The 25,051-nt window shown below is 41.9% G+C and overlaps 1 protein-coding gene across 5 annotated transcripts in view; it reads right to left on the bottom strand.

Annotated features, from left to right (window-relative positions):
* The window catches only part of Rgk3 (Rad, Gem/Kir family member 3), a 189,052-nt gene that overhangs the window by 6,979 nt on the left and 157,022 nt on the right, over positions 1–25,051 (bottom strand). For 3 of the 5 annotated variants that reach the window (XM_076802691.1, XM_076802690.1, XM_076802694.1), the window contains exons 4-7: positions 17,359–17,580; positions 6,325–6,407; positions 3,501–3,687; positions 2,491–2,765 (exon numbers count right to left, since the gene is read on the bottom strand). In XM_076802691.1, coding sequence (XP_076658806.1) covers positions 2,491–2,765; positions 3,501–3,687; positions 6,325–6,407; positions 17,359–17,580 — 767 coding nt within the window. Of the gene's footprint in view, positions 1–2,490; positions 2,766–3,500; positions 3,688–6,324; positions 6,408–17,358; positions 17,581–25,051 lie in introns of those variants that run through there. The other 2 variants (XM_076802692.1, XM_076802693.1) reach the window with 2 other exon arrangements.

The following is a 25,051-nucleotide window of genomic DNA, read 5'->3' as shown; positions in this document are numbered from 1 at the left end:
CGCCTAGAAGACGAGAGAGACCAGCCGGAAAACGGCCTCTTTGGCTTTCCGCCACGCTTGCCAAAAGACGTACGTTCCGATCCGATTTCTAGCCGCCGATACCGACCGCCCGATCACGACCGGAATCGTCCTTTTACGACGCCGAGAAGCCGCCCGCTGAATACGACTCACGAGAGTGTATTTATACCCGCGAAATTGTAATCGCGAGTGTGCCGAATTTTTCCGCGACCCGCGAACCCCGAATACGCCACTGCGTACTGGACCACCTGGAGGGCCGACCCGAACGCCGAGCGATCGAGACCCGAATCGCGACCTCCGACCACCGAAACGCGAAGCCAGGACAGTGACGAACATTTTGAATACTCGTGTCGTTAATCACCCTTGCTCGACCGTCCGCGTCCCGCCGCAACCCTCGCGTTATCCCGTCGCGAACCCTGGCACGGCGAGCCAAATCCGTCCGCGAGGAACCCGTTGTTTCGAGGTCCGCCGGGAAACGGACCCGTTACAATACTTTACATATACCCAAGAGTACCATAATTTTCTGAATTTCCAAGTTGGGGATCCAAGTTCAGGAAATTGTACGAACTTCTCAATTTCTAAATTCTAATTTCGTCAGATGTATCGTGTATCTTTCTACTGAACATTCGCTTAAAAAATACAAACAGGGACAAAGGACGTCGGGTTCCGTTATCATTCATTTTATTTCCTTTCATAAATCGTAAGTATTATAATTGATCCCAAACGTTTGAGCGGTATTTGTACGTACGTACGTATACATTCATGTATATGTGTTTGTATATTGTATGTATACATAATTTGGATATTACAGACATAGAGATCGCAGAAAATACACGCAGAATAGTGTATATGTTACAGTGAAACCACGAAATCTGGAGAATGTCGACTTTCACCGGTGAATGTCAACATTCACATAAATAGTCGCTCGGTGTATGTCCGAAATATTTGCTAAATACCCTTATTTCCGACTTACACCGGTAAATGTTGACATTCACCATGCACTAATGGTGAATGTTGAACATGTTGGAGATTTATATTTTCTTCTCCGTAATTCAGTCGCTATAAAACGTCACGCCAAGTCGTGATTAATTTCGGGTTATGTGCGTTACGTTACATTTCCTCATAAAAAAGGTTTAGGGTCAGGGTTAGGGTTAGGGTTAGGATTAGGGAATCACTTGGGGGTAGAAGGGGGTGAATCGACTTTCGTTTTTTTGACTCTTCTGTTTTGGACCTCCACCAGAGCATATCTGTGATTGTCGACATACACCGGACAGGGTTCCGAATATACAACAATGTAATAAAATATTCGATCATTCGATCGTAAAAGTCGACAGATACCAAATATGTATATTCAATCTTACAAGTACATACAATCTTATGCTTATTATATATCAGTCGACGAAGTATCGCGAGTCCCGACGAGGAGTTAGTCACGTTTCATTTTGATTGGCATTTTGATCGTACCCCGATTTCTCGCGATCCTTCGTTACAAAAAAAAAGTACACCGAATTCTCGATATATGTCAACAACATGGGTCTTGTATCGTCCAGAAGACATAACCGAGCCGTGTGTTATGTTTACACTCCTCCGAGGCCCTTCGAGCTTCGGGCACCCCGCGGAAGTGGGGATAATTCCGCGACGTTTATCATCCAGGCCTTGGCGACATATATCGAGAATTCAATCACAGAATCAAAAACAGAATTCAATCTAACAATCACGTTAATTTAAAAAAGTATCAAAAGTATAATAGTAATTTAATAGCGCTACACATGATCTGCGGTATTACGATGGGATACACGAACCATGACGCTCAAATTGAATTACTTTGAAAATGTATCGTCTTGATGATATCTTTAGATCCTGACGATGGAGGATCGATAGGCGAGAATGAATACCTTTTGGTGGTAGACTGCGGATCTTTATGCGTTTGTAATAGGAACAAGTAAAATGTATAATTGTAATGACGTTAGAAGAACTTGAGAATGTTATTACATTTGATGTACAAAATTTATTTAAAGAAGAAATATTATCTTCACTCGACCCGCGTTTCTTACGATTAATTTGGAAGCTTTCTGTTTCGCACACAGATCCGCAATCTGGTAATAATACATAACAATTGTAAAGCCAGGGGTCTGATCAATTTGACCCCGTTCTTACATACGTTCTAACAACTATTCTCGTTTTTACAATATATTACAATATTTACAATATATCTATATACAATTTACATACAATACATTTCCATACAATTCATTTACATACAATACACTGTCAATGCGGTCCCGAAAGGCCTTCTGGGTAATGGTCATTACGCTCGAGATAATGACCCAACCGGGGCGAACAGAAATATAGTTTCGAACACTGAAGCCCCGTCGACTCAAACCCTACACCCTGGTTTCGAATCTAGGGGCCAAACGTCCCCGGTCCCGTCCCGGTCTTCAGGCACCGCACTGACACATCCACTCGGTCAATTTACAATATGTGCAGATTTTCACAGTTTTTTAATTTTGAGTCCTCCTTGCCAAACAACCAAGTAATTACACGTTTGGCTTTCATACTGGCACGTACGATGGTTTTGGACGTGTACCAGTGTCCGCCGCCTGCGGCCCCGTTCGCGGCTCCGTTGTCCGCGTTCTTCAGCCGAATCTGGTGGAGTATCCCGACCAGAAGATGATCTACATTGTGGTTGATAGCAACCGAGATCTCGGCGTACTTCACCCGGTGGGAGCACGCCATGCACTTGCCGTCTAACACGATGGAAAATTCAATCAGCGACCGTTTCACCCTTTCAGTTCGAGTAACTATTCTAAAAGTGGAGCGAACGACATCAGATTTTCTAGGAGAAGTTGATCAGAAGTTGAAGGAAATTGCAAAATTTAGTTTGAAAATTCGGAGTTTTATGCTGTTGAATAGGATAAGTCTGATCATGGCTAACCAATTCTACTTGTTGCGATTGGTAGGACTCGCGAATCCGTCCAAGCATCAGTCGTTCTGTTTTACTTATTTCTTGCAAATAGAATCGCATTTCCCCCGTGGATCAATTGTTACGAGACACTCTGTATATTTGCTATTTTAAAAGGCTGACATAAAGGGTTGTAAACAGCAATTTTTATTATTTTCTTCACGAATGAATCTTCTTAAAATTTTCATTACCCCTCGGACTACTGCGAGTTCTAGGCCTGTGCCGGAGTCATTTCTGACCCAGCCGATATTTCACTACAGTTTTCTTTCGATATAAGGCGATAACTCAGGACCGGCTATCGGCGTATTTCGGTTGAAGAAGAGGGGATAGTGATTTTCTTATTTCGGAATAAAATTGTACAAATTAAGCTTTCAGCTTTGCAAAACAACTGAAGTCGTCTGGTCCACTTTTAGAATAGTTGTTCCCATTTGTAGGGTGGGAATATTTTCGCTTTTGTGAAAGCGAATGTCTAAATGCCAAAGGTGACCGATTTTTTCATCTCATTTTTTTTTCTACAGACCTTGACGGGACACCACTCTGGTACGGACCAGGTCCACCTTGTTCCCGACCAGGATCGCCGATTTTCCACGCAGAAAATCCTGATCGCGGAAGCGTTCTAGGTACTTCTCGGCTTTTTCAAAGGATGCTTGATCGACCACGGAATACATCACGACGAAAGCATCCGGATGTATGTTCTCCATCTCCGACTTGTCAGAACAGAAACACAGAATCTAGTTGAAACACCATTACACGGAAGTCACAAAAGTTTTCGAGGCTGCAAACGTAAAGGACGCGAAGGATGCAGCATCGTACGAACAAATCGATATATAATGAGTTGTATATATTAAAGGGCCTAGCCGAATAAGATGGTCAAAACTGCCCTTAGACGTTTTTCAATAATTAATGAACCATTCGAAAGTTGACCAAGAAAAACCCCTCTGAGCCAAATTTCAACCCCCTATCTTGCTCGTGAGGGTAGTTACAGGGTAAATTAGATTTTGAGCTTTTCCGTGCATTTTCCGCACTCTGATGCTTCCCAAAATTCTGAAAAAAATGTGACATATTTTGGACACTAAGGCGGATTTTTGAGAATTTTTTCAGATTTTTCGGATGCAAACTGTGGTCGTAAAAAATGAAAAACCTCAAAAAAATCGGAAAAATGCAGGTTTCTCAAAAATATGAAAACATGCTATTGAGCTGTTTAGTGCCCCAATAAAGTACCATAACAGGCAGTGTCCTCAATTTTTTTTAGATTTTTTGTTGTGGGAAGTCTTTGTCAAAAACAAGAAAAACCGAATTTTTTCGACGTTTCTGCTATTAGGAGGAAAGTTACACTTGTTGATTTTATCGCAAGTATATATTGAGTCATTTTTAACGTCATTACATTGAAACAAGTAAGTGTTTGACCTCAGAAATATGTTTTAAGAGAAAAATAAATTCTATTTCGTGCGATATATATTAGAATGTTCGCAACGTTTACAACATTGCCGGTTGGCCGAGCAGTTAAGGTGTCGGACTACGGAGCGGCAACGCTGGGTTCGAATCCCGTCGAGGGTAAAGTTTTTTTTTTCCATACATCATCTTTATTTTTTCAATTTTTTATTACATGGTTTATTCATGTGATTTTTAAAATATTTTTTAATGTTTTAAAAATATTTAAGAAACATTTTTGAGTAAAATATATGTAAATATAGTTTTAGAGTATCTATCACTTCCTCGATTCTCTAATTGTATATGATCTTCATTACGGTCCTCTCTAACATTCTTAATATTAAAATTCATTAATCTGGTTTCTAAGCCTTGCGTCTTCATAAATTAGGGAGGAAATGAGAAGAATTCTGAATAAATAACACGCAGCAAAGTATTGGTTTTTGTCAAATTGAAAGAAAAGGGCTACATACTACCACTATTTTTTAAGTGAGGTATCAGGTACAAATAAGCCTTAGCCATTCCTCTTTATTGTAACGTACATGAGGATGTATTTCCGTTTATAGTTACTTGATTGAAAACCATCATGAAGAGGGGAGACTTTTGTATTGTCGACAGAGGTTTTCGAGATGTTACATCTCATTTAACAGGTCTTGGTTTCAGAGTTCTCATGCCTGCTTTAAAAGGTAATCGTTCTCAACTTTCGACGAAAGAGTCGAATTATTCCCGAAAAGTCACGAAAATTCATTGGGTTGTAGAGGCAATGTATAGTATACAAGGTCAAAAGTACCAGCTTCTACACAAACAAGTAGACAACGAAACCTTTCCAAAAATTGGACATAATTGGAACTGCAAAACGACTCCATTTCAAACAGTATCCTCGGTAGATACTCTGGATTTTCCGGAAATGACAGAAGTAGATTTAAAAATTCTCAAGCAATTTCTATATCTGGCGGAAATCGTGGACGAACACAATAATATAAATATTAATTTATTGCCTAATCCAAGAAAATAATATCATTAAATTCGAAGTCAAATCGGAGTAATATAAATAAAAGTTAGTTGAAAATGTTACCTCAATATTTTTTAGAAACATTTAAAAAATATTGTTAAAACCACACGAATAAACTATATAAGAAATTGAAAAAATAAAGATGATGTATGGAAAAAAAAACTTTACCCTCGACGGGATTCGAACACAGCGTTTCCGCTCTGTAGTCCGACACCTTGACTGCTCGGCCAACCGGCGATGTTGTAAACGTTGCGAACATTCTGGTATATATCGCACGAAATAGAATTTATTTTTCTCTTAAAACATATTTCTGAGGTCAAACACTTACTTGTTTCAATGTAATAACGTTAAAAATGACTCAATATATACTTGCGATAAAATCAACAAGTGTAACTTTCCTCCTAATAGCAGAAACGTCGAAAAAATTCGGTTTTTCTTGTTTTTGACAAAGACTTCCCACAACAAAAAATCTAAAAAAAATTGAGGACACTGCCTGTTATGGTACTTTATTGGGGCACTAAACAGCTCAATAGCATGTTTTCATATTTTTGAGAAACCTGCATTTTTCCGATTTTTTTGAGGTTTTTCATTTTTTACGACCACAGTTTGCATCCAAAAAATCTGAAAAAATTCTCAAAAATCCGCCTTAGGGTCCAAAATATGTCACATTTTTTTCAGAATTTTGGGAAGCATCAGAGTGCGGAAAATGCACGGAAAATCTCAAAATCTAATTTACCCTGTAACTACCCTCACGAGCAAGATAGGGGGTTGAAATTTGGCTCAGAGGGGTTTTTCTTGGTCAGCTTTCGAATGGTTCATTAATTATTGAAAAACGTCTAAGGGCAGTTTTGACCATCTTATTCGGCTAGGCCCTTTGTGTAAGAAAGGTATGAATTTTTCTCACCTTCGGTCTCACAATATTCAGGAATCTCAGCTCGCTCTCCTCGCCGTTCAGCATAACAAAGACGGATTGCTCTCTGGGAACGTCTGTAAACAAAAATGAAAAGGGATGAACGCTGGCGCTAAGGTACGCTGTTTCGCAAAGGGAGGATCTTCAATTTGGTGTCCCGTTTATTTATCTTAGTCTACCGAATTTTGCAGCTCGCATTTGTACACGGATAAGGATACAAGACGATGAATTACACGATGTCTGGAAAATGTGGAACAAAATCGAGACATGTGTCATGATTATGAAATATATTATATTCGCATAGTAGTAAGACTACGGCAATAAATAACACGGCAAGACCCTTCATTCAGACTAGTCCCGTTCAGCAAGCCTTGCGACGGGCAAGGACACTACAATTTCCCTTTCTACTCTACTCTACTCTGTCTCTGTCCGTGAATATACATATAAAAACAATAAAAACCAATAAAAACTGTTCGTAATAAAAATAAAATCTCATAGTAAACAAATACGTACACTGAAAAAGATGAGAAAAGTTCGACGATTTACCTTTGCTACGACACAAATATCCCACCCCAAAATATCAACAGACGGGATTTAGATTACACATACTCTGCCAAGTGATGTCAATTTCTAAAAAAAAATAGAGAAGGAGATTCAAATAGGAAAGACTCAGGTAGAAAGGGTTAACCCTTAGCACTCGAGTGGTGACTCTGGAGCACCACTAGAAATTGTTGTGGCATTTTTTCAAGGAAATTACAAAAAATATTACAAAATATTTGTTACATTACCAAATTTGTATTCAATAGATTACTAAACATTTAAATATTATATGTGGAAATCGAATCAGTTTCGTATGAATAAAATGAAAATATTCTAAGACGGAAGAGAAAAATTTAGTTTTAGAATGAAAATAGCGCGGAGTGCAAAGGGTTAACAGGTGGAAAGTTCGACTTCCGGCACACGTAGCTCGAACCTCGATGATCCGATCGCTACGATGAGCTTCCCTGAAAGTGGATCTCGACGAGATCCGAATATCGCGAAGGATATCTACCACGGATAAGAAGAAAACGCGACCGAAGGGGAAGCAATCGGGCCACCGTAAATAAACCTGGGGGCCGAAGGGAAAATGAATTCGTTGCCCGTTACATTGACGGCCACGTGACGTCGTCGAGTTCCACGTAATCGGGCGTCTAAATGCGTCCGCGTCGACGTTCGCCCGTCAACGTCTGGTTCCGAAGCGTCGACGGCTCCCACGGTTCATGCCGATACGTAATTCGATGATGTCAGATTGCCACGATCTGTCTCCCCGGTTTGACGATGTTCGACACATGCCTTCGAAGTCACGTTTCCCAGTCCCGGTTTCCTGCACTCTTTTCCTTCCATCGAAATCGAATGTATGCAACCCTCTCCGCGTCGCCTATTTGCTCTGGGAACGTGTACCGATAGACAGAAAATCGGTAACGTCTGCCTCACGTTTCTTAATCCCATGACGGGGTCATTCATTTTACTATTAATTCCTACAGCGACAGAGTTCATTACCAATTTCTTTCTTAACTCGACAAATAAAATTTAATTGGACTAGAATCTGATCGTGTCAAAATATTCCATGCAATCGAAACGGTATTAACCCTTTGCACTCGAGGCCTTTTTCGCTTGCGCAAACCAGCAACTCGAGACGATTTCGGCCAAATTAGGGAAACATTTTACAAGTACTTTAAAATCATTTATCAACAAACAAACGTATACAAATAATAAAATTTCACCAATTTATTTATTTTTATATCAAAAACAACAAAATTTGAGAAATATTATACTCTATATTTAGTTTTTGTATGATATTGCGTAAAACAATGCCTAAGATGCAACCTAGGTTTATCAGGACACGTATCACAATAATATGTTACTTTCCGCCTACCTCCAGGCGTATTACGGTCAGCGCAAACCTTACAGTCCCTTTTCGGCCCTTTAAGTACTATGTGCAGCTTTCCATTGAGTTTAATGTCATCAGAATGCGACGTAGACGCTTGTTCACGATGCTGGCGATATGTTCCTCTCAATTGCTAAACAAGTGTTTTTAAAAATTTCAAATGGCTCAGTGGCTTTTTCCCTTTTTTAGTCTTCTCTTGTTTGTAGAGAAGGTAAGAATTGATGAGGCAAATTTCCATGACCCAAAAAAAAAAAAGACTGTAACGCCGCAGCAGCGTCACACAGTGGGCAATTTGGACGAAAACGGATTCAAAATCAAAGAACTTTCGATAGAAATGATTTCATTAGTTTTTGTCACAAAAATCTATTTTTTACAAAATCCTGACGTCGTAGACAAATTTTGAAACCAAATTTGAAATCAGCGTGAAAAAATCTATGGGAAATGGTGTATAACATGTTAAAAAAATTTTTCCGCGCGTTGTATTGGAAAAACCACATTTTCTTGAAATTGTTCAAGTTTAACAAATTTTCTCAAGGTTAAAAAACGTTCGTACCATAATCTCCTTATTTTTCCCTTATTCTACAAAGTTTCAGCTTTAATTTAAAAAAAAATTTCATCACTCTACCTCATTTCTATCGAAAGTTCTTTGATTTTGAATCCGATTCAAATCAGCCGGGCGCCGTATCGGCGCCGCTCGAGTTGACACTTCAAATCTGGCGGGCGCCGTATCGGCGTCGCTCGAGTGCAAAGGGTTAACCCTTTGCACTGGAAGCTATTATTACTGCAAAACGAAAAATTTCTTCCGACCTAGAATATTTTCCTTCTATGTATGATATATTTTTTTTTTGTGTTATGTATACGAAAATGGTGCGATTTACTCGTACAATACGAGTATAATAACAATAAAAAATGTTTTGAATAACGATACAGCAATTTTTAGTGGCGTCTTACAGTCGCGAAGTACAAACAGTATCGAAACATTTTTAATTTACAATTATTAACCCTTAGCACTCGAGTGGTGACTCTGAAGCACCACTAGAAATTGTTGTGGCATTATTTCAAAGAAATTACAAAAAATATTACAAAATTTGTATTTAATAGATTACTAAACATTTAAATATTATATGTGGAAATCGGATCAGTTTCGTACGAATAAAATGAAAATATTCTAAGACGGAAGAAAAATTTCGTTTTAGAATGAAAATAGCGCCGAGTGCAAACGGTTAAGATTCTAAGGGTGCATACACGAGAAATTATCTAGCAAATTTATTTCGTTGGGTGTGTATAATTTCAAAAATATTGCTAAAAATGTGGGCAGCGCGTTCTTGTCGTTATCATAAAGTAATGTGAAATAGTCGCGTTTAGTGCTCCGCAAACCGAGTGTTAAAGAAGTAAGAACAAAGCATCGGTTAAGTGTCCGTCGCCGTCCGTTTCCAAGATAAGAATGCAGACGCTCGTCCCGGGAGTATGTTCGCGCAAAATGCCCTCGAGTATGGTGCAGCTCTAGGAAATAAATGTAACACGATGTTCGCGGATATTGCTTCAGGTGATCTTTTAACAAGCGGCCGAACGAAGCCGGCCGCTTATTTCAAGCAAGCACAGCTTTATTTTTCTTTCCCCACCGTGTAAAACGTTCCGCGGCGGGAATAGACGAGCCGAGTTTACCTCGGGTTTGCACGCGTATAGTTCAAAGACTGCGTTCAATTTGGGGAGAGCATTATGCTTCGGGAAGAGGTTCGGTTTCTCCGGGGGGGGGGGAGAAGGGAGAGGGGAAGGGGAGGAAGACGATTTTTTCCCGGGGGGTATTTTCGATCGACGAAAGGAGTCGAACCGTTCCGAGAAAATCGAGACGCGGCGTTAACGGCGATTATTAGAGGCGGGGAGAAGGAGAGAAACCGGAGCGAGAAAGCGGCGAAAAAGTAGAGGAGGGCAGACGATGAACAGACACCGAGCCTCTGTATGATGTACGTTTATAGCACGGACCGATGCAAAATTAACCAGCTATTTCTGCCCCGGTTGTGTTCCTGCAGTTTTCTTTTTTACACCTTCCTGGAAACGGCCGTGCCCGTTTCGCTCGCCTCGCACGCATCTTCCACGCGAATTTCCACCGATTTTCGCGCCACCGCGCCATCTTCTTTTGTTCTGTTTGCGAAATCGCATCCTACGACGCGCCGTCCGTTCGTCGCTCTCCGTGGCCTCGATCTCGATTTCGACGCTGAATTATGGGACGAAACACAACTTCAGCCCGGATCTTCGTTTACGAGATCTTGTCCTCCTTCGGCTAATGCGCGCGATTCTTTCTTTTTCGAAACGAGCACCGACCCACAGCGTGTTTACCTTCTGCATTTTCATTGTTCTATTTCATTGCTGCTTTGTTTCAGCAGCGAGTTGAATCAAGCACTAGATATTAGGGTAAATTAATTCCTAGGCGTTCTTCTTGGCTTTACTGATTATTTAACACGTTGAACGCCACGTCAACCATATGTGGCTGACGGAACTATTTGTGCAGGTTTTAAAATGAATTTTTACGTTGATATATTCATTGTACTAAACTTAATTCGGATCTGTAACGTGCAAGAAAGTTGGAGGATTACTCAGTATCGTACATTTAATTTTTTGCAATTTTTACTTCATTAAATAACTTACTTTGATTTTATGGAATTTTTCGGGTTTCTAGTTTGGCGTTCAAAGTGTTAAGAGCAATTACAAAGTGTTAAGAGCAATTACAAAGTGTTAAGAGCAATTACAAAGTGTTAAGAGCAATTACAAAGTGTTAAGAGCAATTACAAAGTGTTAAGAGCAATTACAAAGTGTTAAGAGCAATTACAATGCGTTCTACTTTCCAAAATAATCTCCATCACCTTCTCCAAGAAACTCCAATATGGCGATTGAAAGGCTGAACTCAAAATGAAGTTACAATTGTTTAATTGTGGGAGTTGCGAATTAATTTGTACACCTCTTTGTAACGAGTAAATACACCCCTTTCGAAACGAGTAAATCTTTTGCTAATCCTTGGACTGTAAATTTTATACCTTTACGATAAAAATGAGCAGGATTTTTAAAATATTGTTTTATCATTTTCTATCTATTAGATCTATTAAAGGAGGAAATTAATTTCTATCTTACTCCAGTTTATTTCAATTCATGTAGTACTAATCAGTTAATCCGTGAGACATTTTAGTGCTCACCCTTAGCAAACAGTATTCGACCAAAGAAATATCTATCACTATAATTGTCCGTATGAAAGACAGAGAATTCGGCACTGATTTGCGGGAAGAGTTCAACGACCCTCAAGCTTGTCATAATTTTCGTCGTTCAAATTATTAGAGTGCATTCCAATGATTTGCGATGCTACTGCAATTTCTTTTACAATTTTCACATAAAAGGCACTGCATTAATAAAGGACAACGCGTCATTTTATTAACCCTTTCCATTCCGGAATTTTGTAAACACCCGTTAAATGTCGCCTCAGCTGCGACAAAGGTCTGCAAAGGGTTAATATTTCTTTGTAAACATAGTTCACATTTTCAACCCACCTACTCGAGATATTTGCAATATTACCATTTTCCGTGATGCCATAAATCCCCAAACAACTCTCTCAACGATTTTAATCGAATATTTTCACAGCGGCATTTCAATTGTTAAGGCAAACTGACATATTATTCAAATATTTTACTCGAAGCCGGGAAATCTGTCGGGACAAAATGTTTCGCCATGTTAAATGTCAAATGATAAACACGTCACCGCAACACTTCACCGTTTATTTATCACTTGCTTCGACGCAAACATGCTAATGGAGTTTTGTTGATGTGCTTTGCCTTCACCAGCGAACATGCCACCTATTCAACGCACGTTATACCCCCGACATGCTACGACGTGCTACAGACACACACACACACACTTGTGTCGTGTTGCGAACCCACACCGCAAACCGAATTCAAACTTATGCAACATATATCGATAGTAAGACGATCGTGTTCCGGAAACGATATTACCCAGTCTGTTCGCGAAAGGCGTGGAGGAGGCGCCTCGCAAGTAGGCTAAGTCGGATAAACGCGATTCCCCTGGCGTGCATTGTATACAGTGTGCTCGCCAAATTTTTTGACACTTGTTACTTTCGCAGAAATTGGTCATGGTCACCCGAATGAAATTATATTATTCAGTTTATAAAATCCACAGTCTAGTAATACAGTGTTTACTCGATACATGTCCAACACACGGGTCTAGCCACGGACATGTATCGGACAGGAGACACTACCTCTTTGATCCACGCGACCATACACTCTCCTCGAGCTTCTTGGCCCCTCACTAGGTATACCCCGCGGCAGTGGGGATACTTCTACGACTTTTATCGGCCAGGCATTTGCGACATATATATCGAGTAAACACTGTAATCGCAAAAGTAACATCTATGAAGGTTATGAGAGACAGTGTCCAGCAGATCGTACTATAATCCATGGTGTATCCATAAACATGTTCATGTAACGACAACAACAATATAAAATTAAAATATTTCGCCTCTTTTCTTCCTGTTGCGGAAAAAATGTCGCAATGCTTTCGCAGGGACCCCGAAGCAATTTCGAAGCCCTGCGCACTATCGATTAGCGAACGATCTTACGGTCTCGTCGCGCAATTAGGCTCGATTAAACTGTCCCCGGGTAGTTAGGGAACAATTAGGAAACAGCGGGTCGTCCGGCGGCGTCATCAAAATTTCTTCGCCTTTTATTGGAAAGTTTCATCGGCGTTGTGACCATTCGACGGTAATAGACACAACGCGTCTCTGTCTATCGGCACGCAAACGCGTTTTCTCATTCGCAGCTGAAGTTGCTCATTTGCCTAACAAAGTTTTGTCAACTTTCCGGCGCGAACTTACACCACTCGTCACTGTTTGTCGTGCACAGAGAACGCCGTATCGACGAACTCGTCGCTGACGACCCCGTGACTAAAAACGTCCAAGCCAATCATCGTCCCGTGAATTTTGCGACAAAGTCCCCGGTGACTTGGTCTGAGCCTCGCGGACGTCGCTCTTAAGCTGTATGTACATTGAAAGAACATCGGGCAACTTTTTTATCGTCTCTTGGTGTCCTCTTCTTTTATTCAGGCGAGAAAAGTGATAAAAAGTTGCTCGATGTTGCTTTAGTGTGGACATAGCTTAAAGGGTGTTTTCTGCATTTTCGCGAGTGCGAACTCTCGCGAAAAGCTTTCGCCAAACGTAATACCCCGAAGAAACTGGCCAAAAACAGAAAATCTTTTTGTCACATAAAATAATTACTACGATGTAAATATGAAACACGTGCTAGCATTAAACCGATTCTATATGAAGTGAATGCATAGAAAATAATCAAAGTTTTCAAAACGATGCCGAGGAAAATGTGTTCAGCCACCAACAAAGGAGCATTGTTTAAAGGACAATGGAGTTAGAACCATGAAATGGCTACGCAAACCGAATTCATTAACCGCGTGGGAATAATTGATACATAGAAAACTGTCGAAAGATATGTAACACAGTTTTATCACGACAGGATGAGATTTCATTAACACCATAAAATGCTATTTCATTGCGCAATCATGCATAGAACCGATTTTACGTGCACGCGAAAACGTCGCAAAACATTGAGTAAATTATTGATCACCTTTTTGCAAGTTATGTCTTTTCCCTCCACCGTTCTCTGACAAATAATAAATCGAGAAACATTAATACTTTCGGCGTAAATTCTGCGTGCAATCAATTCAACGTTGTCAGATGTTTCGTTTGTAACGCGGTATGTTACAAGTGAACATGCCGGTCTCGGTCAGTTTTTTAAAAGTCAAAAAGAGTTAGAGTCGAAGGTAGTGCAAGCCTGTCGCGGAATGTAGTTATCCGTTGTTCTTTTTGGGAGCAGGTCTGGTGCTTTGCGCTTAACGACGTTGGCGCAAGCGCTTTTATCGCGGCCATTACTCGGACCGTGCAATGCGAATGCATTTTCGAACTCTTAAAAACGATGGTGGACATAAATCGGTTTATTTAAGATGCCCGGCGACGCACGGACGCCGGAACGCAGCTCCCGTCGAAATCGTTATTCCCGCTGGTACTTGGCGAACGTGGCCACGCTGGAGGCGGTTATGGTCTCCGGCCGGTGGCATTTTTCAGAATAAATTTATCGCCCGGGGGAAATTTATCGTTTCCCCTCGGCAAATAATTCGGCGATCGAGGGAAATCTTTGGCCGTGCGAACGGTTAATGAACAACGCAACGCACGGGGTTCGCTAATGACGAGAACAATGGGTGGGAAACTAGCTCGCGGCGAGCGACGCAAGATTCAAAACAGTATCTGACCTACATCCTTTAAAAAGCTCTCACCAACTGTTTGCTCCTGTAAACTACTAAACTGAATGGAGGAGAGAAACACCGTGGGAACACTGTCGCGCCCGGCAATTCGACGATAACGCCATTCTGGTTCGATAGTTCGCGTAGGTTCTCTTCCAGATTCCAGGCGGGAGCCTGATCTCTGTTTCAGCAGGGAGCCTCGGCTCTATTGACACAGTCTTGACAATATTTCACGTCACCGGGACACGTTCAGGTCCTCGACCCACATACCCCTGCGAGCGTTTTATTATTCGGGAGATTGCGTCCCCGGAAAAGCGAAGAATTTCGCACCCGCTTCGAGTGGACAAAGACGATTAAACTTTCTGAAACGTTAGCCTGCAAAACCGTGGTCAACATTCACATCCTCGCCAGTTATGATTGATCAGGTACCTCTTGATCAGGTACCTCCTGATCAGTAGAATCTGATTTTGAGGTTATTTTTGCCACCAAGATAAAAAGAAACCCTCACGACACTAGCCCTATAGAGGCTGCTTCATTTTAACCCTAGGTAACTAGAGTTCAATTTTGTTTACAATTTTTCAAATAAATTGACTACTCCGCGCCAGTGAAGAGGAAGATCGTCCGTGGAATTCGTAATTTCTATTTTCGATAGTGCGTGTAATTACCGGGGCTGTTTCGTTGCGACACCACGGGTATTTCCGTGATGGAAACTCTTCACGGAAACACTGATGCAGCTACGAAATAGAGCAGAAGAGAGTGTCCATCGTGACGAGTGCATCGACAACGTTGCCAACAAAATTCTCGCACAAAATAAATTCGATGATTCATCGTGTTCGCTGCTAGTCGACACGATGATCCGCTTTTTCATCTGATCGCACGCTGTTCTAGTAGCACGGGTCGTCGTTGTCCGAGACGCACTCGTTGAAGCTTACTCCTCTTTCTGTCTCGCATTTCATTCACATTTGTCCAAAGCTTATCGTTGGAATGCGAATTTTATACATTTGTGACAAAAATTCAGCACGTTGACTGCCATGTCATGCTAGGTTTTAAAATGAATTTTTACGTTAATATATTAACCCTTAGCACTCGAGTGGCGACTGTAAGGCGCCACTAAAAATTGCTGCATCATTATTCAAAATATTTTTTACATTATTAAATTTGTTTGTGTTCAATAAATCACTAAACACTTCAATATTATAAGAGTAAGTTGCTCCCCGTTAGTGTGTATAACATGAAAAAAAATATATATAGAAGGGAAATATTCTAGGTCAGAGGAAAGGTTTCGTTTTGGTGTTAAAATAGCTTCGAGTGCAAAGGGTTAATCGTACCAAATTTGATTAGGATCTATAAAATGCAAGAAAGTTGGAGGACTACTCGGTATCATACATTTAACTTTTTTCAATTTTTATTTCATTAAGTAACTTACTTTGACTTTATGGAATTTTTGAGGTTTCTAGTTTGGCAGTCAAAGTGTTAAAACAGTGGACAGGGAAAAAATCATTAAGGAAGGAATGAAATTTCTATTTGGCTCCTGTGTTGTACAATTTGTACAGACAATTTCTTTATCGTTCTAATTAATAGCGCAGCCTGGTGATAGGAGTTAGAAAATAGGCGAGGGGGTGAGCTGGGCAAATGGGAAAGTAAAGAGTTCGAGAATCGGAGATTGTATTAGCGAGCAAATAGGCTACGGAACGCGGCCGGCTATCTCGCCGGGTTGCATCCGTTCCGGCGTTTTAATCCCGCAATAAAAGCACACGCGGAGTGCACTAAAAGCCAACAACTATTTCATTCTGTGGCTTCGGGATTCCTCCAAGAGTACCGGGTGAATCGAGGAAAAAAGGTCGCGGCGCAGCAGCGAGCCAGCAATGCGATACAATTCGCTGGGAGCAGGAAGCTAGCGCGACTCGAGTCTTTAGCTCCTACGGGATTGAGTTCTCGGGTCGTCCGACGATTTATGCGTGACCTTTCGCTTTATTGAGCGACCTATCTCGCAAATCTTGGACGCTCTGCTTGTCAATACGAAACCTCGAACAGGGCTTTGCGAATAGATCCCTCCCCTTCTCGAAAGGACTAGCGATCCCCTTGTACTCTAAGAAATAGTGGGGGAAATGCGATAGTCAGAACCTGAGTGACGTCACGGAAGCTATAGTCTGACCCAGATAGTGACGTCGCCATTCGTGCCGAGGGTGGGATCCTACAGTACGGATCATGACGTCACTGATTACCCCCACTATTGGTGCGACAGTTCTCGGAACGTGACGTCATGCATTTCCACGGAGGGATTTTCGAGCTTATGGTTACCAGGTCGAGACGTTCGAGAGATAAATAGTGGGGGAAATGCTATAGTCAAAACCTGGGTGACGTCACGAAGCTATAGTGTAGTCTTGACCCAGATAGTGACGTCGCCACTCGTGCTATAGTCAGAATCTGAGTGACGTCACGAAGCTATAGTGTGGTCTATCCCACCCAGATGAGACGGCGACGTCGCGATTCGTGCTGAGGGTATGCAAGGGAAGTATCGCTAGGATAGGTGCGTGACCAAGCGATACTACTAGCTGGATCACCTAGACTAGCCTAATTTCACGGTACGGTTCTCTCCTTCCCTGCCTACAGTAAGGATCATGACGTCACTAGGCCACTATTGGTGGGACAATTCTCGGAACGTGACACGTCATATGATCATTCGAAGGGACTGTTTGCGACAACGTTCCTGACATGTGAATTATGGGAGAAGAGTGGAGCTGTAAATTTAACCAAGCACTACTACAGTTTGTATTCTTGTCGAAAGCACTCACCTTCCGGGCTTTCGTAACCGTTTATGCTCTCGCTGGTCATGAACTGGTTAATCAGGGTGGTTTTCCCAACACCCCTTGCTCCCAGCATGGCGACGGTGTACGTGCTCTTTTCTTTTGGAGGCGCCGCATTCTTCTCCTCGGCCTCGGAATTTGCCCGTGCCAAGGAGGTCGATCTTGATCTTGATCTTCTTCTTATGAACGAGTCGCCTCTGTTAACGATACCTGGAACCCAGAACGGGGATCTATTAATCCGGAGATCGAAATATCTTTTGTTTCAAAGGTGGCTCAAAATAGCCACATTGGGATCATTTTAAATTGGAATAATCCTTTTATTTTTTAAAAATTCACATTTATTGCAATATTTTAGACTTTTGGACATTTTACTAAATCAATTCAATATTTTATAAAGAAAATAGGTGGCATTTAATGACACGTTTTAATGATGAAGACAGGAACTGAAACTAATGGCAATTTTAAATTGGAATGATCCTTTTATTTTTTAAAAATCACATTTATTCGTATATTTTAGATTTTTGGACATTTTACTGAATCATCTCAATATTTCATAAAGAAAATACGTGGCATTTAATTTCACGTTTTAACGATGAAGACGGGAACTGAAACAAATGGCAATTTTAAATTGGAACGATCCTTTCATTTTTTAAAAATTCACATTTATTCTTTTACTTTGGACTTTTGGATATTTTACTAAATCAATTCAATATTTCATAAAGAAAATACGTGGCATTGAATCACACGTTTTAATAATGAAGACAGGAACTGAAACAAATGGCGAATGTGTTAAGAACAGTCCAAAGTTTTTAGTATTTTGACGTTATTCTGCTAGTAACCTCAGAACCTCCGCACTTCTACGATTACTCTCCCAAATTCTCGACCATGACCCAAAGTCCGCACCTGAAAACGCGTACTTTAATCAACTTATTTATTTACAATCGTACGAACGCGGGGACGGAACGAATTCTGAGGTGCTCGGTGAACCGGTAACCTCATGCATACTTAACGTATGCTTCGGATCGCGAACGCAAACGAGGAGCTCTGGTTTGTTTGCTCGCACCGCCAATATCTCTCCTTTCTTTGTGTTGCAAACTATAACAGAACACGCGTGCTATCTATCGCCGCAACATCCGCGGAACCAATATTCGCATTGGATTTGTCGGAGAAGTTTAAAGCTTACTCCTTATCCGAGACCGGCTGAAATTGTACGCCGTCAAGATGGCGGATGATCGATCCCGGACGGATGCCAACTCTTTTGAAACATTATGTTACTTAACAACAAATTTTTCATTCGATTTTATTCAAAACCGAACTTCGTGCTCTTCATTTTGAACCTAGTACAGGGTGTAAAGAAATGTCTCGGCTGCCGTGGACGTATTCTACTTCTTCGGATCGACGAAGATCCACGAAAAAGAGTTGCCGCAAAATTGTCCTTGAATTTTGAGGTCAAATTTATTTTTAATGACACGAAGAATACAGTGCAAGAGAAATAAATTTGGCCTTGAAATTCAAGGTCGAGGACAATTTTGCGACAACTCTTTTTTGTGGATCTTCGTCGATCCGTAGATGTAGATTTGGAAGCAAGGTTTTTTGTATTTATGTAGTTTCGTAACAGTAGACAACCTAATATATTATATAAAATTGTGGAAGAGCGAAGAGGGGAGTCCTCGCCAAAGCCGAGAGCCAAGGCGATACAATAAATAAACTAATAATAATAACGTGAGAGATCTTAACATTTCAGTTCTTGCTCCACCAAATAGCTTCGCGTTTCTATAACTTTATGCTGCCGAACCTACCGCGGTCACCGCGTTAATTGCAATTGCGCGGAGGGTGTGTCTTCGAAGGAATTCGAAACGCTGAATGCCAGGTTGCCAGATCCAATTGGAAAATTGTTAGAGGACCTGTTGAGGCCAGAGAGACTATGTCAGTTAAACGACGAAGAGATAGCTTTTTCGACGAAGCTGGATAAAAGAACATCAGCCGCCCGATGGACAGGTAGGTTGGCATTTCTGCGGGCGAAACGTGAGATTCGCGCAATTAGAATTTTAACCTGGCAACGATCGATCGATACGCATAGTCAGGAATACGCGCAGTCGTTTATAATATTGGGACGCCATCTAACGGCAGGTGCGACGTTAACGCGTGTCTGAGAAATTACGAGGAGTTCGTCGGGGCGAAATGAATCAAGATCGCGCACCGTAATCGGTAATTACAGACACAATTACCGGCAGATTATGCAACGATGCCCCCGTGGAATTCGCGCTGCTCGACCGTGTTTTGCCCGTTCCGCCAAGAACCCGGCCGGCGGCGACGCCCGAAAACGATACCGATTTCGCATACTCGTCCCGTCTTTCGGATGATCGAATTTCCTCGAATAATTGCGCAACGGTTACCTATCCTGTGATTTCCGCTTGATTCAACCGACCACGATCGCTACACGACTTCCGACCTAACTGTTGCACGTCGGATAATGAGAATCCGCGCCGGCAATTTTCGGCAGCTGGCGAACAATGTCCATATTTCAGAAGTTAAACAATGTCACGGACAGACAAACAGTTGCCAGGACGAAATTAATTTCAGTTAGCACACGGTGGGATGATCCGCATGCGCGAGAACGTTGAGTGACACGTTTCGTACGCGCATCGAATGCGTATTGCTGTTAGCACTGACAAATATGCGCGGTTTCAAAGTTCAACTTTTAAATCGGGGTGACGAGTTGATTCGCCCTTGCGGTTCCTTACCACTTGACTGCGGGGTTTCATCCAAAACCCAATTTTTATGAAACCTTAATTTTTGCAAAACATAATTTTTAATAAATTCACTTCTTCATTTTTATCATAAAATTATATTAAATCCGCAGTCTAGTTATTACCTATCGGAAACTTTTCAATTTTATTCCTAATTCGACGAATGGCTCGTTCATTTCATTTTGATAGCATCCATATTTGTATAAAGTATATTGTATTGGGTGTACAGATTAATTCCTGTCTCTCATCTCCGGGTTTTTATCCAAAACCTAATTTTTATGAAACCTTAATTTTTGCAAAACATAATTTTTAATAAATTCACTTCTTCATTTTCACCATAAAATTATATTAAATCTGCAGTCTAGTTATTACCTATCGGAAACTTTTCAATTTTATTCCTAATTCGACGAATAGTTCTTTCATTTCATTTTGATAGCATCCATATTTGTATAAAGTATATTGTATTGGGTGTACAGATTAATTCCTGCCTCTCATAATTAAAAGGATGGGACTCTACTATATGCGCTGCTTCGGAGTCCAAAGAGAAAAATAATTGAAATTATAATTGTTTCCCTGTGGAAGAAGACCAGATTTTCCGTCCAGACATTAAAAATAATAAAAATATAGGATCGGTTATACAGAGTATTGAATTTCGACTTAGAAACGAGCGGCGCCGTTAACGCTCGACTAACAAGCACGCCTCGCGCGCCACTTAAGCTCGAAGCGCAGCGTGGTGTTGGGGCAACTTCAATGCAGGCCTCTTTTGTATCTCGGGTACAAAGATCCTCGGTGCTTCGCGGAATATTTGCAAAGGAATCATCCTCTAAATGGCGGCTCGGCTGAGCGCTAATGGATTCTCGAAACTGACGACACCGGGCCGTAATCAACGGCGGAAATAACTGATCCAGAAAGCCGGAAAGTAAACCAGCCGATCGCCGATTGATCTCGCGCTTAATGCGTTTACGTGACAGCCGCGAGCTGCGGGGGCGTTCCACACGGATCGTCGAGCGCGACGAATGGCAAGAAAGTTCCATGGAATCCTGCCTCTGAGCTTGTGCAAGCTCACCCCAGCCATTCCGTCTTGTAACCGTACAGGTTACATATTGATACACCCCATAGATCGAACGTCGATGTCGACCCCACCATAACGCTCCGTGACGTAGCCCGCGAGTTCGGACGGAGAAAAGGACCGCGAGATATCGCGACACTTGTCGTAATGCGCACGCATCGATCCCCACTCGATACCGATCGAAGGAGGTCGATGCGTGCCGCAGATAGATCACTCTACATCTGGAAGCGGTTCTAGCCGCACGCGTCTCGCGAAGTGTCCCATCGGCGAAACACGGTACGCGATCGAGGGGTCAAACCGACCCGATAGAACAGGCAAACCGACTGTTCTATCCTCGACACGTACGCGCCTCAAACCGAGGAGTCACAGGCGCAAACTGCGCTGTGGCACTGCCGACGATTAAAGGTCGATGCACATCTCACCGGCCCGGCCGGCCGGCTCAAAATTATAACCCTGGTTTTGGCCCTAGCGTTTACTGGCGGCAACCGTGTCAGGCTTTGGAACCGAATTTCTTCTCTGGCCTCTCGACCCTTTCCAGATGGCCTTTCGAGAGCGCGTTGACAGTTCCCTGCTGTGCGTGGCACAAAAAAAAATGTTTTTAGGGGCTCCACAGCTCCTTAGGTAATCTATCCGTACCTCTCCTTTACAACACCATGGAAATAGGAAACGTTCCTGGCACTTACAATTAGTGAAACAGCATCGCACATCCTTATACAGGGTGGTCCACACAATTGTTTCAAGTCATAACTCCGTTATTATTGCATTTACGAAAAAATGATAAAGGAGAAAGATAAATGGTTCGAAGAGCACTACATCTGTAGGCCTTTAAATTTTTTTTAGATGCTGCAGTGCATGTGCAATTAACAATTGCATCATTTCTTTAAATAGAATAGATTCTTCCTTTCATTCTACGTAAAAAATGATTAGGGTACCATGGCAAAAAAATTATTAGATCTCGAGATATTTTCAAAAAATGTCTTTATTGAAGAAGATACTCAAACACTTCATAACTATGTTGTAAAGGTAAACACCCTTTCGACATTGTTATCATAACAGAAACCGATTTGTACGAGTGAGCATTTCCTAATTCAGTAGCAAGTCACGTATCGTAACTCGAGTACGAAAACTAAGATTTTGAAAAAGTGTAGCTGTATTTCACTTAATACAAGAAAATGTATGACATTTTTTGAAAATATCTCGAGATCTAATAATTTTTCACATTCAACATGTGTTTTTGATTCACAAGAAAAATTACCTGCCTATTTAAAATACGACAGATGTTCCCCTCAAACCCAACAAATGGTAGCTCGAACCTATAGCTCCGAAAGGGAGTACCGTATTATTAATTATTCTGGTAGCTTTTTCCTAATAACGCTCAAATTCCTTAACAAAGTATTCCCCATCTATTACCACGAGGGACTCTGAAATGTTCTAGTTAACAGCTTTTGAAATAAATAATGACGAATTGTTTCACCGCACAGATTGTCAGATGATATTCTTTCTTTTTCGTTAGCGTGGTAATAAATTGTTATTTCGTTTGTTACAACGTTCAAATTCCTTAACAAGATCTATTACCACGAGGAACTCAGAAAAGTTCTGGTTGATAGTTTTTTAAATAAATACAGCATGTTCATTCTGTCTTCGTACTGCCACGCTACGAGCCGGCCGGCTAGCCTGCGAACATTCTCGTCGAGAATGCTAGCCGGCTAGCCGGCCGGCTCTAGCATTGGGCAGCGAACCCCTGGGGTTCTGGTAGCAGAGGACACGCTGTGCCTTTGTTCCGAGCCTCTCGAACCCTCTCTAATAGCTGTCCCGGACCCCAAAATGCTTATAAACGGGGAAAAAACGGCCGGTCGGCCGGCCGGTGAGATGTGCATCGACCTTTAGACGCAGTTTGTGTTCTGTGTAATTATCACGGGTTATTTAAAATTCATAAATCTTTCGTCGTAATCGTGGTACCGAGTGGACACTTCGTCATCGTAACTTTCGGGGTTCTTGTTCGAAATGCCCATCACTGCTTCGGTAGGATTTGCATGGTCGTGATCATTCTGCCGCTATCAATCAGGAACACGTTCGGAGGCCACGTATCGTGCTGAAGAGCGTAGTCCTTGGTAGCGTGGCGTGACCTACGGCTTGGTGTGCGTCTCCATCCAGACCACTCGTACGAGCATTCGGACGAGTGTATGGACGGTCTGACAAGTCCACAATCGTGCAGTGCGTCGTACGCATACGGATTGTTCGAACGAACTCACAATTTCCCTTCGGGTCGATTCAATACGACCGAACCTTGCACAATCCTTGGTCATTCTGCCGCTACTTACACGGAGATTGCTCGGAGGCCACGCATCGTGCTGAAGAGTAAACTTCTGAGTTGCGTGGAGTGCCAGGGGTTTTTAGTGTGTGTCTCCACTTGGGCTATTTGTACGAGAATTCGGCCAAATACTTGGGTGGTCTGACGGGTTCGCCTTCGGTCGGTTACGAGGTCGAAACGAGTCGTCCAACCGTCACTGCGTCAGGCACACGGGTCGGATTAGAGCGAGCGGACTGTGCACAATTCTTGTCATTCTGCCGCTACCGATACGGAGATTGCTCGGAGGCCACGTATCGTGCTGAAGAGTAAACTCCTCGGTCGCGTGGAGTGCCAGGGGTTTTTAGTGTGTGTCTCCAACCGGACTACTCGTACGCATTCGCGGCCGAGTGCACGGTTGGTTAGACAGGTCACGAATTCGCATATCGTGAGGCGCGATACACATTCAAATCGTTAGAATCGTTTATAAAAAAGAACCAGGTGTAGAGGCAAAGCGAGCGAACTGCGTGCGTCGTAACACGGCGTATATTGCGTGTTTACGTGTTGCGAGAACTCGGTACGGATTACCGTTACGCGGTATTCAGCGCGTCGTCATTGAGGAATTTATTGCCCCGTACGTCGGGACAGGTCACGAGTCGTCCTGTAAACAAATAGCTCATCTCCGAGCATACCGGAGAGAATGCTCGTCAAAACAAAATAGTTCTCCCAAGAATATACTGCCAATTTTACCAGTAATTTGTCTACAAGCTTTATTTGTCTCGTCCAAACCTCGCCGCTTTCCAGTGCCTGGAGGCACGAATCCATCTCCTTCGCGAATTTACACGCGTAGGGAATTGGGGGTAGTAACCGGCCCCCGTGTCTTAATATAAATAACCCTTGAGTCGTCGGGACAGGGAAAAATCCAATCAACACAGTCGAAAGAGGAATGTACGGTTACAGTCTCAAATCGATCGGAATTTTACACGTTGTTCGCTGATTTTGTTCAACATCGCAGAATCCGCACGCTATATGGACTCCGGGCAGCATCTTTATGCAAAATTTCAATTTTCTGCTTCGATTGCAAGTATTGCGTTGGCGCATACGAAATCACTCGCGATAGTCATTTCCGTCATAAATGCATAGAAATCCGCAGTAATGTGATCCGCAATGATAACGAAGCTTGATTTTATTTTCTTCCGAGAATACTCTGCGTGTTCATAGTTTTATTAATAGCCTTGAATGATAATGCGAGTTACCGACGTATCACTCTCAAAGGCAGCGAGTCTGACAGCGTACACACAAGACACGCTTGACTTTTAAATTCTTTGCGGGGGTTTGTCGCGTTATTCAATATTTATTTTAATCTCGCATAAGAACGCCGGCATCGCAGAAACATGGAGACATTTTTATTTTCACGGAACAACCACACAAACCACGTGCAACGCTGGAACTACAAAACCCATAAAAATCTCAGAATCCATATTTGTTAATTTAAGATTGTGAGACTGTAAAGCTGCGGAATTATTCAACGAATTTATTTGTTTGGACACATGTTGCAATAAAACTAGTTGAAAT

Source organism: Halictus rubicundus, chromosome 17 (assembly GCF_050948215.1).
Source record: "Halictus rubicundus isolate RS-2024b chromosome 17, iyHalRubi1_principal, whole genome shotgun sequence".
Taxonomy (NCBI): domain Eukaryota; kingdom Metazoa; phylum Arthropoda; class Insecta; order Hymenoptera; family Halictidae; genus Halictus; species Halictus rubicundus.
This window is presented reverse-complemented; position numbering and strand designations above follow the sequence as displayed.